The 22,027-nt window shown below is 49.1% G+C and overlaps 1 protein-coding gene across 1 annotated transcript; it reads right to left on the bottom strand.

Moving 5' to 3' along the window:
* Positions 1-4,250: 4,250 nt before the first annotated feature.
* LOC117396663 (NMDA receptor synaptonuclear signaling and neuronal migration factor) lies at positions 4,251-21,845 on the bottom strand. The gene is made up of 16 exons (XM_058986662.1): positions 21,418-21,845; positions 17,996-18,057; positions 16,748-17,362; positions 16,265-16,340; positions 16,027-16,032; positions 15,562-15,630; positions 13,812-13,864; positions 13,634-13,723; positions 11,756-11,880; positions 11,589-11,672; positions 11,179-11,212; positions 10,790-10,860; positions 10,554-10,633; positions 10,348-10,450; positions 8,602-8,677; positions 4,251-7,648 (listed from the first exon to the last, which is right to left on the bottom strand). Exons 1-16 carry the CDS (start codon positions 21,486-21,488, stop codon positions 7,551-7,553), a joined length of 1,713 nt encoding a protein of 570 aa, XP_058842645.1. The 5' UTR covers positions 21,489-21,845; the 3' UTR covers positions 4,251-7,550.
* Between the last annotated feature and the right edge of the window lie 182 nt (positions 21,846-22,027).

The raw sequence follows: 22,027 nt of genomic DNA, 5'->3' as shown, positions 1-22,027 counted from the left end.
ACAGATAATGAGTTCTGCATTTAGCTGTGCTTTCTCTCTGCTTTGCTATGAAAAGCGCTGCTGATAAGGCGTTGTTTCCATGCAGGTGATCGGAGTGGAGAGTTACTGGACGGGGTTCACATTTGCTTTGGCACTCCAGAGAATTGCTAGCTGCAGCCGGTGACCTAGATTGGAAAAGCTTTGCAGTCCCCAGAGCCCCCCCCCCCCTCCTCGCTCCGCTCTGACGTCAGAGAGAGGCACGGGCTCCAGGTGAGCTGTACTTTTCCGCCTGCCTGGCTGCCTGCTGCCCAGGGGATCCTTCGCAGCAGCACAGAATGGAGTAATTAAGCAGAACTAAAATGAGCACGCTGTCCTCCACTGCTAGCCCCGTGCGGACTGGCATTGTATCAGAGGTTCCAAGCGGCAGATTTGAAACGTCGATCTGGAGGGGCGGTCCACAGACCAGCTCCTCTGCCCCTTCCAGACTAGATAAACCAGTTAAGTTGTTTGATTGAACCCCTTACCCAGTTCCTAAAGCTGGTAAGGACTTGATTAAGCCTGTTAAACCTGGGGTAGGATGGCTCTCTAGGACTGGTTGTGCAGTCCAGGTCTCAGCCACTTCTGGAAATGAGCCCGTTTTGACTCACTTTAATGTAAAGCTGTGTTTTAAAGAAAGGCGTTCCATTGGTGTTCACAGCTCCACTCCAGGGTAAGGTGACTGAGGCTGGCTTCATTTCAAACAGTGCAGTAATTTACATTTCTCACTGAGAGATCATCAGTAAAAGGAGAAACTAAACAAACCACACAGCAACCACAGGAGCGTTCAAATGATAATGATTGTTGCCATGACAGTGTGTGCACATTTTTTTTTTTTTTTTTTGGAGACACTCTGTCCTGTGATTTTGATTCATTTCTTTCATAAATACTGCATTAAGAAATTAAATTGCTTCGCTCTTCTTGCAGTAATTGAATCACATAAATCACATTTTGAAATTGTACCAATCGCTTCATTTTGCACGAGAGTTTATATCGGCACATGCTTGTAGACCTTTTGAAATGATGTTCTCTCGCACTGCATTACCAGAGACACGGGAGCTTTGCAGGAGGGCATACTGTACAGAGTGCTGTACGATACAAAGTGATCGCTGGGTACCGCCCCAGAAGAGATGAGAGCTGGCGAGTGTGCGGGGCTGCAGTGTACAATGTCTTTAATAATGACAACACATCTGTGCACATGCTGTAGGCTGGTATTGATCGTACCAGGATGTACTGATTCACTCACACACGTTACACACTCTAAACCAGTCCAAAAACTATTCCCGTCTCAGGACCTGGTCTGTGTTTGTTTGATGGATTAGCAGTCATTATTGGTCTGGTCTGGTTTGCAGTCAGGCTCACTGACCTCACTTTGGCTGTCAGAAAGTGATGCTAAGCCATACTGACCGTTCCCTGCAGGCTGTTGTTTATGAGAGCCCTTTGTCCCTCTCTCTCTCTCGGTCAAGTGTAAAATTCGCTTGACATTTGCCAATACTTGGGTAACATGTGTCAGAATAATTATTCACAGCCGTTAGCGACGTGGCTCGCATTGCGATTCGTGAAATGTTCTTGCCAGGTCTGTAGCTGGACCCTGAGTGTGTTGACAGGGGAGAGGAGGGATGGACTCATACGCCACGAAAGGATGTGTTTTATTAGGCTGCGCGCCACCGTTTTCAAATGTAATATATCGATTCATTCATGTCAAAAACTCTGCAGGCTGAGTTTTCTGACCACTCTGATGCTAAGGTTTCTGACCACCCTGCAAGCTGAGTTTTCTGACCTGATGAAGGGGGCACAGGAGTGGAAATCAGCTGCAAATCCTGCTTCATCTGCCGCCCTCTCGGTGCTCCGCAAAACAAAAAAGCTATTTTTGTAAGAATTGCATCAGCTCTCTGAGCAAGCTGACCCTGAAACTTCAAAGCGTCTCTGAGTCTCTAAGTGGATTCAGACCCAGCCCTCCCTTTCTGTCACGAGCAGTGATGCCGTACAGACCACAGAGACCCAGCCCTCCCTTTCTGTCACGAGCAGTGATGCCGTACAGACCACAGAGACCCAGCCCTCCCTTTCTGTCACGAGCAGTGATGCCGTACAGACCAGAGAGACCCAGCCCTCCCTTTCTGTCACGAGCAGTGATGCCGTACAGACCACAGAGACCCAGCCCTCCCTTTCTGTCACGAGCAGTGATGCCGTACAGACCACAGAAACCCAGCCCTCCCTTTCTGTCACGAGCAGTGATGCCGTACAGACCACAGAGACCCAGCCCTCCCTTTCTGTCACGAGCAGTGATGCCGTACAGACCACAGAGACCCAGCCCTCCCTTTCTGTCACGAGCAGTGATGCCGTACAGACCACAGAGACCCAGCCCTCCCTTTCTGTCACGAGCACTGATGCAGAGTTCTGGGTGATGGGCTCTCAGAACCCAGCTGAAGACTAGTCAGCGATGACTAACTGGTCTGATGTTGGGTTAATAGCAGAGTCCTTCAATGCGTGGCCAGGCCTGTCTGTATCTGTGTTGCTCAGCCTGGCCCTGGGCAGTGTGTGGATTAGGAGAGCTTTGATGTGACTCCCACGCCTGTCCTCTCCGCTAAGCGCTGCCCTGCACAGACACAGTGGAGACTGTCCAGGAGCATCCCCCAGCATGCTTAAGCTGTGTGTGTGTGTGTGTGTGTGTGTGTGTGTGTGTGTGTGTGTGTGTGTGTGTGTGTGTGTGTGTGTGTGTGTGTGTGTGTGTGTGTGTGTGTGTGTGTGTGTGTGTGTGTGTGTGTGTGTGTGTGTGTGTGTGTGTGCGTGCGTGTGCGTGTGTGCGTGTGCTGTTAGTCTGAAGAATATTTATATTTCCAGATATCCACTCATTGTTCTAGGGGACTTGGTTACTTGTTGCCGGTGGGCATGTATTCTGTTACTTGAATAGAATGGAAATACAATCAGCAGAGGCTTAAACACTGAGCCGCTCAAGAGACGAGGGGTTTGGAGACGCTCGGCTCCCAGGGCTGCTGACACACTCCCAAAGCAGCCACTGAATCACAAAGAACACGTGAGCTGCAGCTCCGAGGAGGAAAATCAATGGCGATCGCTTGCTCTATCTGAGAATCCAGCCTGGACTCTTCTCTGAGCTCGCCCTCTTCTTGAAGTCCAAACCCTCGCGCTGAACCTCGGCACGTCCGCGCTCCTGCTCTAGGCTTGTTTGTTTCATTTTCAGTCTTGTGTCTGTGTGATGGGTGACACGAGGGATGTGTATGCAGACAACGCATGAATAAATCAAATGCCAGCAGCAGCTAAACCTTTTACCATGGCAGTAAACCTTCCCAGCCGAACAACGTCCACACAATCGCCCAGAACCACACAGCACTTTGACAAGCATTTTGTCAATATGAATTTCTAATGATGAAAGCATGCAGCACGTTGCCAAGCACTGTACAAGCAGGTGAAGTGTAGTGTGTAATGTATAGAATTGATCTGCTTTCTAAACTAGAACATGGATAGCAAACCTTTTCTCAGCCCTGTGTGTCTGTAGGGAGCATCGCTCATGACTGAACCCTGTACACCCCAGTCTCAGCCCTGTGTGTCTGTAGTGAGCATCGCTCATGACTGAACCCTGTACACCCCAGTCTCAGCCCTGTGTGTCTGTAGGCAGCATCGCTCATGACTGAACCCTGTACACCCCAGTCTCAGCCCTGTGTGTCTGTAGTGAACATCGCTCATGACTGAACCCTGTACACCCCAGTCTTAGCCCTGTGTGTCTGTAGAGAGCATCGCTCATGACTGAACCCTGTACACCCCAGTCTCAGCCCTGTGTGTCTGTAGTGAGCATCGCTCATGACTGAACCCTGTACACCCCAGTCTCAGCCCTGTGTGTCTGTAGGCAGCATCGCTCATGACTGAACCCTGTACACCCCAGTCTCAGCCCTGTGTGTCTGTAGTGAACATCGCTCATGACTGAACCCTGTACACCCCAGTCTTAGCCCTGTGTGTCTGTAGAGAGCATCGCTCATGACTGAACCCTGTACACCCCAGCCTCAGCCCTGTGTGTCTGTAGGGAGCATCGCTCATCACTGAACCCTGTACACCCCAGTCTCAGCCCTGTGTGTCTGTAGTGAGCATTGCTCATGACTGAACCCTGTACACCCCAGTCTCAGCCCTGTGTGTAGCATCGCTAAGCACGGTGTAGTGATTCTGAGAGTACTCCACTCAGCTGGTTCATTAGAGTGTTGAGTAATAAAGAAGAGGCAGACAAAGTCGTTTGATTGAAACTCGATACATTTTTACTTAAAAACTTCTTTAAAAACCTTTGACACAACAGTGCCAGTATTGTACCGTGTAGAACACAAGTCCTAGAAGCAACAGAAGACTTTATTTTTCAAATATATTCTTCTTTCCTTTATACAGTGCTGTATACTAAGATATGCTCTATGCTTACAGTAATAATGTCATATAATATATTATTAGGATTATAATAATTATAATTATTACCATACAGGAAAAAAAAAAAAACACACACCTCTTCTGTTGTGTTTGGGGCGGGACTTCCCCAAACCGAAAAACGGAACCCTTTAGAGCTCAGAAATGTCACATTAATACTTTTTCTATTTAAGCTATGCTATCCACTTGTACACGTGTTTCTATTTGTATAGAAATCTAAATCAATAAAGTAACCCGGGGCTGGTGGTTGGTGCAGCCCTGAAGTGGTGTTTGAAACGCTGCAGGAAAGCGAGGCTCGGCACTCGCAACCCTTCTCTTTGCTTTTATACAGAGCAGGTCCAGTCGCTCCTGACCCACGTCATCAGGCATTTCATTTCAGATGAAGAGTCATTGCTCAGTCGCCTTCGCTGTTGTTTGCAGCGTGGCATCGGAAATTCACTCAAGCGGAGAGTCGTTGTAATGAGAAAAAAAACCCAGCCTGGACCCAAACAAGCCGTTCAGCCAAAATGAACAAACACCTGAAGGCGCGTGGGGGCAGGCACCTGGATTCGAACCCTGCACCATCGCGCCACGGTCTCCATGCACCTTCGCCGCAGGTCTCCTACGTGGTCTTATTTTATAAAAGCAAAGAAAAGCTCCTCCTATCCCCAACCCCGGCCCCCACACCCACCGTCCTTCTCTCTACAATGTCTTATCTGTGAATAAATATTCCCCAAGGAACAGGCTGGCACACAAACGAATAAAGAACGGTTTCAAATCGTCCCATAATCTCACCACAGTTTGTCTATTGCTACGTGGAACACACTGGGTAGCCACTACGGTGTACCTGTCAGAACAGTCCAGTCCAGTCCGATAAGCCAGGAGCCCCTTGAAGGTGACCCAGGTCTCCCGTTCATAACTGTTCATAAATTTTCTTAACAGCCATTCAAATCAAGCAAAACCGAAAGCTCCCACAGTTACACAGTGTCTTCAGAGAATGGCTTTGATTGCTGTGGAAGTCATAATACTGTTATTATGGCACGGAGCAGTGACTGCAGAGTTAATGCAGTGTCTGTAATGACACTTTATATTTGTTTTAGGATTAGAACCTCCCAATCCTGCTAAATGAACTACATCTCCCAGCATCCTCCACTGCGCAGAGCCCTTCCTCTTCCCCCTGTCAGTGCTGAGACTGGTAGGTTTCTGGCAGGTTGCAATGGGGAGGGGAGCCTTTCATTATAGAAATAATAATGAAATCAGGTGTGCAGGAGAGGGAACCGGGCAGTACAGCAGCCTCGCTTTCAAGGGACGGGGGGGGGGGGGGGGGGGCATTTTGTAAATAGCACACAAACAAACATGATTCAAATACAGTCAAGATATTTCAAACCTGAGTTATTCCTACCAAACACAGAAGAGCTACTTCAAAACAATGCATGATCAAAAATCAAAGCGATTGCAGAAGGGGACACTCGTCTCTGCAGACTTGGCTGATCAAACAGGAAAGCCCAGGGGCCAAAGAGCCAGCCTCTGGGCCAGAAAACAACGTCAGCCTTGTGGAGAGAGTGACGAGTGAAAACCCTCGGATTATCCCAGCAGGGTCAGGCCACGCTTATTTAGCACAAGTGATCCAGGGCTTCTGACGAGCACACAAAGCACTACATTATTGCTATTAACATACAAGCAGGCAGGCCAGTCCTTCAGCAGCGTTTGCACAGTGTTTCCATTGACCATGTGCAGAGCAATCCTCCCTGGACCACCCTGTCTGTAAAGATCCTTACAGGACGGGAAGGGGGGTGGGGGGGTCGAAGGACGGAGCCAGAGTTCAGTATTGATGGGCTTCTCAATCCTCGTTTCTTGTCATTTTTTTAGATCTGTTTTTACGTGAAGGTGACGTGTGTGAAGGGTAACAGGATTTAGGTCCAGGTTCTGGTTTGGGTTATGAGCAGAATTGTTCAAAACGTTTGTCTGCTCTCGGTTTTGTAGTCCACATTTTAAGAAATTCAGTAAATAAATACGTGTTTGATATTTTTTATTAGGTCTCAGAATTCAAATGAAGGTAGGATTGTTATGTCTTTCAATGGAGACGGTGCAAGTCCTGGTTTTAGGACCAGGGGAAAGGCTTTGAGTTTTTGTAAAAGTGTTTGTATGTCAGAGGACGATGGGGGGGGGGGTGGGGGGCCAATGGAAAACAGTACAAGAGTCAAAACAGCATCCTGCCAGTGAAATCCCAAGAAAGCAGTGAGGATCCTGCGCAGCCTTGCCTGTAGAACAAGCGTCTTTGCTACCAATGGAAGATACAGTTACCAAACATTTAACTACGTCTTTAAAACACACACCAAATTTCCTAACCTCTACCGAATGGGGATTTGTCTCAATTGCACCACGTACAGACTTGCAGCTAATCAGTATTGATTAACACTTTTTTTTTTACTTAAGTGCCTACAAAAAAGAAAATCTATATTAATTTGCAGACTGCAGAATTGCAACTAGACAGAAAGGTGTTGTTCCGTCATGGAAGCAGCCTCCCAGGGAACCCCCCTCGCTATACAGCCTTCGTCTTAAAAAACCAAACCTGCTATCCTCAAACCAGGGCAGTCCACCAGTGAACAAGTCAGCTATCCCAGATAGTTCTATAAACCTGAGCTTTAAAACTGCAGCTATGAAACCTTTTACAAGAAAATAGTATAGACTTCTATATCTATATATCTATATATAATATATTAAAATACAAACAAACCAACCCTAAAGGTCCACTAGTGACCTGAAGGAACTCCTGAGTCGCCCCTCTTCCACCTCTCCGTATCTTTAGTCTCAAAACAAACCCTTCTCCTCGAAGATGAAGGACGAACTCGGAGGGAGGGGTTCAGACTCCCCCTCCCGCTACAGTCTGCGCTGTTCCTCCGCTCCACGGCACCGAGCTCGCTCCCGTTTTGGGAATGTTAACGAGCGTTTAATTCGGAGGGGGCGGGGTGTGGACAGAGACGGAGGCTCCGGCACACGACGCCGCGCTCTCCAGGGGAAAAAAAAAACCGAGTGGGACGCGCACTCCCAAACCCCTTCAGCGCTGCGTCAGGATAAAACTCCCGTGGATCCAGCTCACACCGATTCCTTCAAACTCGGTGGGAAAGTCCTCCGCGTCACAAGATGTCGTCGTAGTCGAGCAGTTTGGAGTGCTGGTGAGTCTTCCACAGCCGGTACAGCCGGAAATCGAAGTACGTCTCGATCACCTGCTTACCTGCAATGGAAACAGGGAGAGGAGGTCACGACGGCTCAGAGACCAGGACCAGAGGGCACACACCGAATCATCGGGAGCATCAGGACCTGACTGGACAAGGTTTTGAGATCCTCGCGTTCCTTCTCATGCTTACAGGATTTCAGCTTTAACTCAACCACTGAACTGCTTTGCTGTGTTCAGGAATCTCAGGACAGATGCACTTTACTGGTAGAAATTGAACACTGGGATGGAAGGGAATGGGAAGGGAGGGAATGGGAAGGGAGGGAATGGGAAGGGAGGGAATGGGATGGAAGGGAATGGGAAGGGAGGGAATGGGATGGAAGGGAATGGGATGGAAGGGAATGGGAAGGGAGGGGAGAGGAACCCTTAGACCACAGCCTTTACAGGACATTATTAAAACCAGGATTATCATTTCTTTTAAATGCACTCGGGAGATGTGCCGTGAACTGATCATTTCACTTTATAGAAAATTCAATGAGAAATCAACAGGGAATCCTTGGTAATTACATTAGAAATGGTGACATTTCCTGCGCAGGGGTCTCAGAAAGTAATGAAGATGTGATAATTGCATGTAATTGCAGGAACATTTTGATGGCACAGGCAATGATCAAAGTAATTTTTTTTTTTTTTTTAATTCAATTTTTTTTTGTTTGTTACATAAAATATCGCAAATCTCAAAAGTGTGATGGGAAGAACATTTCCTCCTCTGCAAACCTTTGAAATGGAACAAGCCTGGGGGGGGCTGTATTCTCATGCACACTAATCGCTTCTCTGATCATCAAATGAAAGCTTGTTGATGTGTAGGGTGGGTTAGGGTTAGGGTTAGGGTTAGGGTTAGGGTTAGGGTTAGGGAGGGTTAGGGGAGGGAAGGGGTAGGGTTAGGGGAGGGTAACTGGACCCTGTGCCCTGGGCTGCAGTAGCACAGCTGCGGGGGTGTTGAAAAGGTCACTCACCTTGTGCAGAGAGTTCCAGAGGAGATTCAAAGACAATGGTGTGAGGGGTCATCAAGTTCTTGAGATTCTGGAAGAGCTGAGAGAGAGAGAGAGAGAGAGAGAGAGAGAGAGAGAGAGAGAGAGAGAGAGAGCGAGCACAAAATAAAATAGCAGAACATCGACTTGCAAGCATTCAACAGCTCTGATTGTTGTTGTTCGTTTAAACCTACATGTCAGAAACGCATTATTATTATTATTATTATTATTATTATTATTATTATTATTATTATTAATAATAACACACTGTGCTGGACAGGACTCGGAGGTGCGCTGGTATACAGCATAACATACAAGCACTTACACTGAGGCATTAGAAACTGCAACTCCACGCAAATCAAATATTAGAATAGAAGCGAGCGTCACAGACGGGGGGCTAATGCTTTCATAAGCAGTTTGTTACAAACGGGATGCAGCTGATGTGATCTGAAATGACTTGCACAGCTCAGCCTCACTGCAGAGACTCCATGCACAATAGGACTCTTCTTTAGCTGATCATGCCCGCGGCAAAAGCAACCGTTGACCTTCTCGGATGAAGGCAGGTTTACAGATCCCTAAATCTGTCTCTGTAAACCCTGGTGCCTCCCGGTGCAGACAGGATTTGAAACAGTGCAAGCGGCTCCCCTCAGTGCTGATGCACGCCGGCTCTGAAACACAGTGTTCCAGCACAGCAAAGCGTTCCTCTCTCTGCGATCCTGTCAGTTATAAATAGCACAGCATTCAAGCTGCTTTCTGAGAGCAGTAATCGCCACTTCAAAATGCAGCGCAACGCAGAGGTTTGCTTTATTGCTCGTTTGTTTTTCATGCAGCCGCCTGAGTTGTTTTATCGTGTCGGCGCCCGGCTGGTCCGTTGTGTTTAATCAGTGCTGCGGGTCAGTGCTGAAAGGAAGAGTGTTGTGTGTGTGTGTGTGTGTGTGTGTGTGTGTGTGTGTGTGTGTGTGTGTGTGCGTGAGTGTTTGAATGCACGTGTGCGTGTGTGCATGTGTGTTTGAATGCACGTGTGTGTCTCTGTGTCTCACTGTGTTCTGGATGCTGTAAGCTCACAGTGCTACGGCCCTGATATTCAGAGAGACAGCTCCGACACGCAATCCTATTACATCCCTGCTCCTCCCAAGAGACACCACACTCTGACCTCCAGCCACAAGCCATTAAGATAATGTGCCCAATTCAATTTAAAAAGCGACCCGATACGTATGTATTTATAGGTCCAAAAAAAAAAAAAAAAGTTTACTCAATTAATCTTCCGGCAAGTGACAAGACAGGCGCAGCCTTGGAGGAGAGTGAGCTATCGATCTGTATCTCCTCCAGGGGAAACAGCAATGCATGGGCTGTGCTGGGAGCCATCCTTCAATAACCCTTTTTATTGAATTAACATTAGTGGCGCTTGCTTGGTGCAGTGATCTTTAATGGCACTGCAGACAGGCAGTGACACTACAATGACAATGCAGACAGACAGGCAGACAGACGGACCGTGGGGGAACACTTTTATACAGTTTCACAGTGGCACGGACACACAAACACTGGCACACCATTGCCGTGCCACAATAGTATGTTCACCCACGCACAGAGTCCCTCTGCAGCTCGAGGGGGGAGCAGGGAATAAAGAAGAACACCTCCAACAATCCGTACTGACTCTGCAGAGCTGCACTGAGGGGCATGCTGTCTGTCCCTCCTGGGGAGCGGAGTGGAAGGGCCCTCATTAAAGATTACCTTCTCTCCGTTGGCGTTGCCCAGGACGTAGCAGCCCATGATGTGAATCAAGTCGGGCTCCGGGTTGATTTTACTCATCAGCCGGCTCAGGCGCTTCCAGAAGCTACGAGAGGGAGAAGGGAGCTTGTTTCAGCACGCTGACGCAAGCACAGGCACCCCTGCCTCCTGCTACCATGTGTTCAAACCCACTGCACACCACTACTTACAGGATCATGTCCTCTTCTTTCTCCACTTTAGCAAAGGTGGCCACCTTGTTCTTGAGTAGATAGAGATGGCCTGGTCCCCCCTGTGGAGGAGACAGCGATGCAAGAGCTTGAGAGAGAGGAGGGGAGAGGGGAAGGAGGAGGGGAGAGCCCGGAGGTATGGCTGGGAGGAGTGTAAGAGAGAGAGGGAGGGAACAGCAGATCAGAGGACAGAGAGCGGTGCCCAGCACACAACCCACCTGGCAGAATATCAGCATCTTCCAGATCTTGCAGCCCTTCCGATAGATATTCAGCTTCTTCTCAATTTCCTCTGGTAGAGAAAAAACAAGAACACACAATGTCAATTACAGTGCGGTGATGCACAGGAAAATGCACACACTGTGCTGTAACTTGAACATGCGCTGCATGCTCTACATCACTAATAGTCATTGTGGTAAAAAAATAAATACAGCCAGCATGGGCACACTGTATCAGATTGACACATTTCATTGCAAAGTGCCCCTCTGATGTACAGTTTCAGTGTCGGAGATTATTCTATCAGTTAATCAACGATGCAGTAAGCGCCCCTGCTGTTTGAAATGGGCACACACGCACGCTCCAGGTCCGGGTAGCACAGAGTTCAACCTACCGAGGATGTCTTCAAAGGTAGCGTGCTCGTGGTCCTGAAAAGAGAAAGATCTGAATGAGAATCTGTGAACACAGAGCCCAGGAACCAAACCACCACTACAAACATGACAACAGCAGCAGTAGAATCAAGTATAGCAAAGGAAAGTGTAGGGTGTGTAAGCTGCAGGAAGACACTAAAGACCTGGCTGTAATGCTTTCATTGATATGAACCCAATTGAGCTGTGAGATTGCAGTGCGTGACTCACGACTCCCATTGCACAGCAGCTTGAGCCACTCCAGATCTCAGTGTGAGCTCCATTAGACACACCTGAGCTTCACCAGCCTGCAGCTTTTGTGCAGGCAGCTTTGTAGTGAAGGGTGCCAGTGGCTGGAGCTGCCCCAGATCCCTCCCTGGGCTGGGCTGGTACTCACGTAGAGAATGGGGATGATGGAGGGGTCGTCCCTGCGTATGATGGTGGGAATGTACTCTGCCCTGGGAACCTTGGAGGAGATGAGCTGTGAAGGGGAGCACAGCGAGGGTCAGATTCACTTCAGCCTGTTTATTAGTTTAGGGTCTGAACCGTTAACCCTCTGCTCACCATGATCTTGGGAGGCACAAAGTCGTCCCCTTCGCAGGACGCTGCCTCCAGCTCCTTCTCCGCCTCCCAGTCCAGGTCCTCAAAATCCTCGTCCAGCGCCCCGCACGATGCCTGCAGGTCCGCACCTGCCATGGGAGAGGGGGCATTACTGAGGGGGGCTGCATACAGAGAAACTGACCGCCTCACACACACACACAGAGCTATAGACAATGAGAGAGAGGGAGGCTGCATCCAGAGATACTGACAGCCACACACACACACAGATATAGACAGTGAGAGAGAGAGAGGGGGGGAGCTGCATACAGAGATACTGACAGCCACACACACACACACACACACACACACAGATATAGACAGTGAGAGAGAGGGGGGGGGAGCTGCATACAGAGATACTGACAGCCACACACACACACACACACACACACACAGATATAGACAGTGAGAGAGAGGGGGGGGGAGCTGCATACAGAGATACTGACAGCCACACACACACACACACACACACACACACACAGAGCTATAGACAATGAGAGAGAGGGGGGCTGCATCCAGAGATACTGACAGCCACACACACACACACAGATATAGACAGTGAGAGAGAGAGGGGGGGAGCTGCATACAGAGATACTGACAGCCACACACACACACACACACACACAGATATAAACAGTGAGAGAGAGAGGGGGGGAGCTGCATACAGAGATACTGACAGCCACACACACACACACACACACACACACACACACACAGATATAGACAGTGAGAGAGAGGGGGGGGGAGCTGCATACAGAGATACTGACAGCCACACACACACACACACACACACACACACACACACACACAGATATAGACAGTGAGAGAGAGAGGGGGGGAGCTGCATACAGAGATACTGACTGTGTTCTTAGCTTCAGTTGTACAATTTATTGTTCTAATTCATAAAGCTCTGTTTCCAGCACAGGTAGCTCATCAGAAAAAATGACTGTTAATATCTTTACAAAACAGGGCCCCAGAGCCTCCCGACTGTTGACTCTCCGCACACATTAACGATCTCTTTCCATCAACTCCAGCCCCCTCTTTCTGTCTCTCTGTGGCTCTTCGACCGCTGGATGACTCATGTGAGCTTGTGTGGCAAGGTCATTGATTCTAGTGTTTGGTTTATTAATAAACTCTCCGGTATGACAAACGGCTGGTTCCCATGGAGACGGGCCTACCCCCTGGGGGTACAGTGGCAGTGCAGCTCAGGGTAGAGCTGAGCCCTGGGGGCAAATCTGTGGGGGAGCTCAGCAAGACTGGGCCTGTTGTGATGTCGGCACGTCGCCATGGAAACCAGGCTTGCTCTAGATGTGTGTACTCCTGAGCTTCACCTTCAAAACGAAATAATATTCAACAATATACCATATTACAGAAATACAAACAATCTCCCACTCCCAGAGGAGACCTGAGTGTACTGTTTCACACATTTTACACGCAATTTAATAAAACAGAATAGAATGTTTGATTTTGTATGAAGACACTCTGACATCCTTGTTTAATTGTGAAAAAATATTTATCTGAGAACGAAGGGTGTGTGTGTCTGTTAGTGTGTGTGTGTGGTGTGTGTGCCTCTCAGTGTGTGTGTGTGTGTGTGTGTGTCTCTGTGTGTGTGTGCATGTCTCTCTGTGTGTGTCTCTCAGTGCGTGTCTCTCTGTGTGTCTTTGTGTGTGTGCGTGTCTCTCAGTGCGTGTATCTCAGTGCGTGTGTGTGTCTCTCTGTGTCTCTCAGTGTGTGTGTGCGTGTCTCTCAGTGCGTGTCTCTCAGTGCGTGTGTGTGTCTCTCTGTGTCTCAGTGTGTGTGTGTGTGTCTCTCAGTGCGTGTCTCTCTGCGTGTCTTTGGACCTACTTTCTCCCGAGTCGTGTAAGGAGTCTGTCTTGATGGGTGTAGGATCGCTCCAGGACCGGCTGAAACTCTTCTCTCTCCGATCCGCAAACGCTGAAGAAAAAACAGTCCCATGGGAATTAAAGGAGGAACGCGCTCGCCAACACGTTTCACAGGAGTTTTACCCTGGAGTTTTACTTACTCTGAGCTCTCACTCGTCGGCTGCCCACCATCCGCAAATGCTTCCGGAAGTTTCTGTTGACAAACGAAAGGGGGAAACGTGACAGTCCAGTGAGCATTTACACGAGCCCTCTCTCAGCAATGTCAGTAAGCCTCCCCTTGCGTTGCAGCTTGATCCACTCCTGGCTTCACCACCGGTTTAATCACTGTTTGTTTGCTGTACACACTGTGGCTAATGAAGCTCGTAGCAGTAAAAGCTGGAATGGGCGAGAGTGGGGGAGACTCATTCCCATCCCTGGATCACCTTCCCTTGTGTAAGCAAGCTGCTCTCGAGCCAGTGAGCCCACACAGACTGGAATATAAAACTACAAACCCAGACCTAATGATGACAAGCGTGCAGCCCTGGGACACCAGCAGCCCTGAGACAGCAGCAGCACTGAGACAGCAGCAGCCCTGAGACAGCAGCAGCCCTGAGACAGCAGCAGCACTGAGACAGCAGCAGCCCTGGGACAGCAGCAGCACTGAGACAGCAGCAGCCCTGAGACAGCAGCAGCCCTGGGACAGCAGCAGCCCTGAGACAGCAGCAGCCCTGGGACAGCAGCAGCCCTGGGACAGCAGCAGCCCTGAGACAGCAGCAGCCCTGAGACAGCAGCAGCCCTGGGACAGCAGCAGCCCTGAGACAGCAGCAGCCCTGGGACAGCAGCAGCCCTGAGACAGCAGCAGCCCTGGGACAGCAGCAGCCCTGAGACAGCAGCAGCCCTGGGACAGCAGCAGCCCTGAGACAGCAGCAGCCCTGAGACAGCAGCAGCCCTGGGACAGCAGCAGCCCTGAGACAGCAGCAGCCCTGGGACAGCAGCAGCCCTGAGACAGCAGCAGCCCTGGGACAGCAGCAGCCCTGGGACAGCAGCAGCCCTGAGACAGCAGCAGCCCTGAGACAGCAGCAGCCCTGGGACAGCAGCAGCCCTGAGACAGCAGCAGCCCTGGGACAGCAGCAGCCCTGAGACAGCAGCAGCCCTGAGACAGCAGCAGCCCTGGGACAGCAGCAGCCCTGAGACAGCAGCAGCCCTGGGACAGCAGCAGCCCTGAGACAGCAGCAGCCCTGGGACAGCAGCAGCCCTGAGACAGCAGCAGCCCTGAGACAGCAGCAGCCCTGGGCTCTCATGTGCCTTCTAGTTTCCTGACAGGCACAGTGTCGCTCACCGCTCTTAAGTGGGCTTTATCTCCAGCAAATGTTGTTTTTTTTTTTATTTGCTTCCACTGCCAGTGCTGGGAAGACTGACAAGAGTGATTATGCTGCTGCTTGTAGCGAGCGTGGTCTGTAAACAGTGATGTATTACAAGTGGTTCTGCAGATGCGGCTCCTCTCTACTCCTACACGTTTGTGCGTACTGAAGGCGTGTAAAAGCCTCACTGATATGCGCTGCGGCGCTGTCTGCTTGTAAATTCTCATTGTTTCCTCTGCGGGGATATTTAATAATGCAACTCATTCACAATGCGTAGAGCGACACATCAAAACCACATTGTCACCAAGTTCAAGACAGACATTATTAAAAAAACAAGGTACTAACAGACGAATGAACAAACAACAGCTGGATTATAAAAAGACAGGGAATGGATGAGGAACAGGGATGGGCTTGGAGTCTAGGGGTGTGGATACCATTCCTCCCCACAGGACCTCAGTGACAGTGCGGTACACTGGTACAGACAGGCGACAGACCCCTCTCTGCATGGCAGAGCCTGGATCGCACAGGACAGACAGACAGGCGACTGTACCTCTGAATCACAACGGCTGAATCATTCTCCTGTTTTCTTCTCTTTCTCTCAGCACAGCCTCGGAAAGCCCTGATAAAATGGTAAAGGTTTTTAGAAATCTCAGTCCAGCCCTGTCCGGTCCTTGCTCTGTTTGTGCTTCAGTAACCCTTTGTGCCAGATCTCCCTGTGTTTTTATAAAGGTGTGAAACTTGCCCAAGGCCTGTGTCACCCACTGACTCCGACTTGAGAGCCAGCAGCAGAGGCCAGTGCCCGTGTTTTATGACAGCGCTGAGAGAGGGGAGGTATGGTGGCAACACGGGGCTTTCGATGGGAAAATACTGACAAGCATGAGATTAATACTGACGAGTATGAGGTTATCTTTAACAGAAAGGCAGGGCCATGTGAGAAATACGCCACGTCCTTTTGAAATGTACAGCTGATGGTTTCGGGTTATATTATAACACAAAAAAAATCAAAAGTACTTACGAGATCCTGTTCATCCGACGGGTGGAAAAGAAGAAGAAAAGAAAATGATCGAGTGTCAGTCATTATTAGAATGAAAATAATAACATCGGCTGATCGGTATTGGGGTGAGCGACACCGCCTCTTACAATCCTCCTGCTATTCACATGCTTTGATCTATTTTATTATGATGGATATTGTAACATGCGTTAAGCGATCTCTCTGTTGGTATGGGAGTTCATACTCTCTGGTTCATACTCACGCCTGCATGGTGGTGCTGGCCGTGTGGAAGTTGAACATGTTCTCTTTGGGAAACCAGCTGTGAATGGGAACATCGTCTGCAGGGGAACACCAGCAAGGCAAAGAGAGGATTAGAGCCTGAACCAGTACAAGGGTCTCCTGCAGTATAGAAGGGTCTCCTGGTTCACACTTTGAGTAGGTAAGCAATGCCGTCATCCAAAGTGCGAAACGAGAAGACCCTCTTATACCAGAAGAGACAGGGTCAACTGTACATACTAACTGATTACAAATCTTTTTGTTTTATTGTAAAAAGAAAGCACACCTGCATAGATCTAGATATTGCCATGATCTCTGTTTTATTTTTTTTAGTTAGGTGGTAGTCTGCCGTGCACGAGACCACACTGTCTGAGAGTGGCTTTATTATAAAAGACAATTTATAAGTGTTCTAATGCTGTAGAAGCCCTCTTTTTCTGCCGAGGGCGCCCCCATGCTCAGCTCTGCTCACCGGACACGCGGTCCACGCTGTACATCCTCTCCAGCTTCTTGCGCTGGCGAGCCCCCTCGTGGGACTGCAGGTGCTCCAGATCGAAGGAGTGCTGAGAGCTCATCTGGGGGGCCCTGATGCAGCTGGAGCACTCCCGGGAGCCCTGCCTGCTGCCCCCCCAGCCCGCGTGGCTGATGTTATGGGTGCTGCTGGTGCTCTGCAGCGGCTGGGAGTGGTGGTGGGCGTGAGAGCGGTGGTGGTGGGCGTGGTGGTGGTGGTGGTGGGCGTGGTCGTGGTGCTCGTGGTGGCTGGCAGGGGGCTGCCGCAGCTCCTGGCTCCCCTTCAGCACCTCCAGCTCCAGGCTCTCCCCCAGCATCCCACTCTCTCCTGAGATGGTGTAGACCCGCGGGGGCTCAGGGCGCTCCTCCTCAGAGAGGCTGCGATCGAACTTGCCGTTGGAGATGAGGGACAGGCGACGCTTGTTTTGGGCAGGAGGCTGGTTCTCTGCTGGGGAGGGGCTGCAGGGGTGCTGCTGCTGCTGCTGCTGGTTGTGGTGATGATGGTGGTGATGGTGCTGCTGCTGGCTGACCGGAGAATATGATTCCTGACCTATAAACGTCTCAGCAAGCAGGTGATCTGGAAAACCAAGAGAGAAAGCTCAGTACAGTGCTGTGTAGTTCAAGGTCAAAGAGAAAGCTCAGTACAGTGCTGTGTAGTTTGAATACAGTGCATTTTAAACACAAGCACCAGAGGGAGTTCTGATGCCCCAGCTTGTTGCTCCAGCAGCACTGACTGGGATAATAAAGCCACACAAATGAGTAACAGTGAAGAGGAGTAGTGGAAACGCTGGGGGTGCACAGAACTGGAAGCCTCCAAGCATAACCGATTCGAAATGACGCTTTCATCTCCGGATGCCTTGAGTGCAGCTATTTTTAAAAGCAAAATTTCAGCTTGTTCTCAAACAAACAAACAATCAAAAACACCCACTTTCCCAACTGCGTCTCCGGAAAGGGGAAGCAGCGTAGGATTGTGAAAAGATGATCAAAATAAATCATTATAAAGTAGGACGCGCTGCTAAAAGCAGCGTTAAACCTGAAGACTTCTCGTGGAACATCTGCCCAGACCGATTACGCAGCTTGTTTTAATGAGTGCTATTGAATCTGTGTTGTAGTCTGCAGTATAGCGGGTCCCTGCTGTGTACACATGCTGTAAGACTGTCACGTTGCAAAGTCAGTAAGCCAGTGAGAGAGTGGATGAAGCCGCGCTCACCTGAGCCGTTCCTGTTCTCAGGGTGGTTGTGGGATAGGTATTCTCCAAACGCTCGAGCTGCTCTGTGGAGAGAACACACAGGACACTTCAGAACACAAGGGTGCAGATCCCACTCCCAGTACAGCCCTCGCTCCCAGTGCAGATCCCACTCCCAGTGCAGATCCCACTCCCAGTACAGCCCTCACTCCCAGTGCAGATCCCACTCCCAGTACAGATCCCACTCCCAGTACAGCCCTCACTCCCAGTGCAGATCACACTCCCAGTACAGCCCTTCCAGTACAACCTTGCATTCCCTCGTCATTCAAGTGTTAAAACTAAAACTATTTGAAGTTAATTTTTTTTTCCAGTTTGAGACACAAAGCGTAAAGCGTTTTGAGGAACGAAACTGAATAATTGACGAGCCCGTCTCGATGGAAGCACTTTTAACCGCAGTTTGGTTGATTTGATTCGAGGGTGACGTGAATTCTGCAGAAGGTAACGTTTTCACCTGGGCGAGCACAGTACAGACGCTTTCCAATTTCATTACTGACCCCCCCCCCCCCCCCCCCCGCTCTGATTGTCTGTCTCCCCCCACCCCCTCCGCAGCCTGTGAGGTCACTGTCAGGGTAATCGCCATGTGCTCAATGTGTGTCATTTGCATGAATAAGAGGGCATTGTGAATCCCTGAAACAACTGCTTAACTGCAGCTTCAATAACCAGCTGAGGGCAGGAGCAATCACTCGTGTGCACTAAGTGCCTCGCTTCATTGGACTGGCTCGCTGCCAGGACCTCACAGAGAGAGGGAGAGGAGAGGGGGATAGAGAGAGGGACAGGTAGAAGAGGAGAGGGGGATAGAGAGAGGGATGGAGAAGAGGAGCGGGGGACAGGTCGAAGAGAAGAGTGGAGAACAAAGGAGGTATTAGAAAAGAGAGAAGACGGGAGCAATGTGGAGGAGACGGGCATAAAGGTTAGAGGGATGGGGAGAAGGAGGTGAAGAAAGAAGACAGAGGAGAGAGCAGTAAAGAGAGGTAACAGAGGGCTCTGGGAGCTGGTCTGCGGGTCAAGTTACAAAGCAGCTGAATCACATTCCATACCTAGAAATGAGAGGCGTCCCAGCGGAGCCCTGTTAAAATATCTGAATGTTCCCCCGTCCCACAGCAATCAGCTGTGACCCAGAAACCGCAACCCCCAGCCTCACAGTGAGCGGACAGGGAGTCATTGCATTGCAGCAGTGCTGGAGGTGTGCAGTGAAGTCACTTCATTCAATCCTCATCTGATGTGTCTGTTCATTGAACAGCAGAGCTGCGTGTGCGCTGCTCTTAACATGCGTGTGCGCTGCTCTTAACATGCGTGTGCGCTGCTCTTAACATGCGTGTGCGCTGCTCTTAACATGCGTGTGCAGCCTCAGCAAGGGGTTTGAAAAGCCACATGCAAGCTCGTATTTATTGGTAAGAGAAGCGTTTCATATACAGCACTGCCCTGTGGAGACCACTGACCGTGTGCAGTTCACATGAATGTTCAAATCAGACTGCCGCTGAAGCGCTTGTGCCCAGACGCGCTCCTCAATTATTCACTTACAGTGATCAAAACACTTTGCCTCAAATTGGAAAATGAATCGTTTAGTCAGGTTTTAACACTTGAATGACCAGCTTGGGTGAAACACGGCGTGATGATGCAGAGAGTGTTGCTGATATCACACTTCAGTCTCTCTCTCTGCTGGCTAATGCATGGGATGGGTATGTTCCGCGCAGGTCGCATTTATCTCGCATGTGTGTTTGGGATGTGTTTTAGTGAGGAGACAGTGCTGCACTCCTCGAGAATGGCTCTGGGGGCAGTGGAAACGCAGCTCCAAGCGTGCCAACATGAGAAAGCAGCAGGGAGGTGATGATGTGGGTTTGTGAGCCCCGTAGAGCTGGCATTTTTAATACTCTGTTTCCTCCTGATTCCTCTTGCAGGAATGTCAGGTCATTTAAACTTGAACTGCACTTTAGCTTCAGTTTGATGCTAGGAATTGGAAGAACTGCAGCCTCCACACTCAACAGTGTTGAATATAGAAACACTCAAATTCCTGACTTTGAACAAGACTTCCTCAAAACGTCTAATACTGAGTCTGTTTCTCTGCTTTCCTAAATCACCCAAGACATAGAAAAACATGCACACTGTGGTTAAAAGCTGCAACATTACCAATGTGTTGCATTTCTGTAAAATGCACAAACAGCATTTCATGCTGCATGTGAATGAAAACATGCTACCGCGTGTACACAGCGTATACGATGCACACAGCGTATACGATGCACACAGCGTATAAGATGCACACTGCGTATACGATGCACACAGCGTATAAGATGCACACAGCGTATACGATGCACACAGCTAGCGGTATGCCTCACATATTAAGCACGCAAGCCCGGCCCATGTTTTTAAGCACGCTTATCACAGTGTAATTAGGGAACGGTTGTAGAATATTGTTTTTCATTCTCAGTCCATGCAGTGCAGGTATCTCTCAGTGAATGTACGCAGCCCCATTCAACCACATAGAAATGTCACAGCGACTTGTCCCCTCAGCCCAGGCTGAAGTGTAGCCAGAGGCAAAGCCCAGAGTTATTCTCCTCGTCCTAAAAATAAACAACCCAACAACTATACTGCACATGCTAACAGAAATCTCCAGCATTCAAGAGTACAGGGCTAGCGAGCATTGCTGTTTAACTTTATAAATAAAAAATAACCTTTTAAAAGCTGTCTGTGAGCAAACAGTAACAAGCCATCTGTAACTGTGCACGCATGAACAGTGTGTGCAGCTTTAATAATAATAATAATAATAATAATAATATGGTTTATTATTATTATTATATTTGTAGTGTTCATTATTAGCTGTACCAGTAAGTTATTATTATTATTATTATTATTTATTTCTTAGCAGACGCCCTTATCCAGGGCGACTTACAATTGTTACAAGATATCACATTATTTTTTACATACAATTACCCATTTATACAGTTGGGTTTTTACTGGAGCAATCTAGGTAATGTACCTTGCTCAAGGGTACAGCAGCAGTAGTCCCCCACCTGGGATTGAACCCACAACCTTCCGGTCAAGAGCGCAGAGCCCTAACCACTACTCCACACTGCTGCCCTAAGTTAAGTATTTGGTATCATTCTATTATTGTAGCACTTTTAAATGTTAGCTACTTCCACTTATTTATAAAAGGTTATTAATAATAATGCAAAATATATATATAATTATGTTTAAAAAAACAAACTAGTTTGGGAGTGGATTTCTGTGTTCCAGAATACATTCAGATCGCATCAGTTGAAGAAATAGTAAGAAACGAATCTTGCTTGTGGATGAAAGGGTGCAGATCCACACAGCTCTGCCAGCACGACTGTCGATGCATCTCTCTGTTACCAGCAGAGATGTACGGGATTGCACTGCACTCGACTCACCTAACCTTGGCTGCCACGGACGATATCGCATCACTCCTTAGATTTTTCCTTTTGGACACAGCAGTTCCCATCCTGGAGTGGAAACAACACTCGCGAAAAGAGGGCTCATTCCACTGAGCGAGGGAGAAGAGAACCCAAGAGAGCGATGGAGAGAGAGAGAGAGAGAGAAAAAATCACTAATGCACCAGGAAAGCTGGGTCGGCTAGTCTTCCTCTCCCGTCCCTTGAAAAAGGTTCAGCTGAAGGGCTCCTGGTTTGCCTTGGCTAGTATTTCATGGACAAAGGCAGCTCTCTGAGCTCCTGCTTCTGTTGCTCAGCCCAGAGCCTTGTCGCTGCACGATAATGGAAAGATGCAGCACGCCAGTGGACTGCTAGTAAAGACTGAGCGAATCACTCTGCAAACACACACACACACACACTCCTCCCCATCTCTCTTTCACATCAGTCCCTCCTCCTCTTCCACCTCCACCCCTCCCGCATTGATTCAGGCAGGCAGGAAGCTGGCTCCATGTATGGAGATCTGGGCTTAACATCACAGCCCATGTGGTACAGAGGTATGATGAAGGTACAGAAAGGTCAATACTGTACTGGCAGAGGAGGAGAAGCAGGAT

The sequence above is a fragment of the Acipenser ruthenus genome, chromosome 15 (genome assembly GCF_902713425.1).
Source record: "Acipenser ruthenus chromosome 15, fAciRut3.2 maternal haplotype, whole genome shotgun sequence".
In the NCBI taxonomy this organism is placed as follows: domain Eukaryota; kingdom Metazoa; phylum Chordata; class Actinopteri; order Acipenseriformes; family Acipenseridae; genus Acipenser; species Acipenser ruthenus.
The sequence above is the reverse complement of the archived record's forward strand: the minus strand, read 5'-3'. Positions and strand labels throughout refer to the sequence as shown.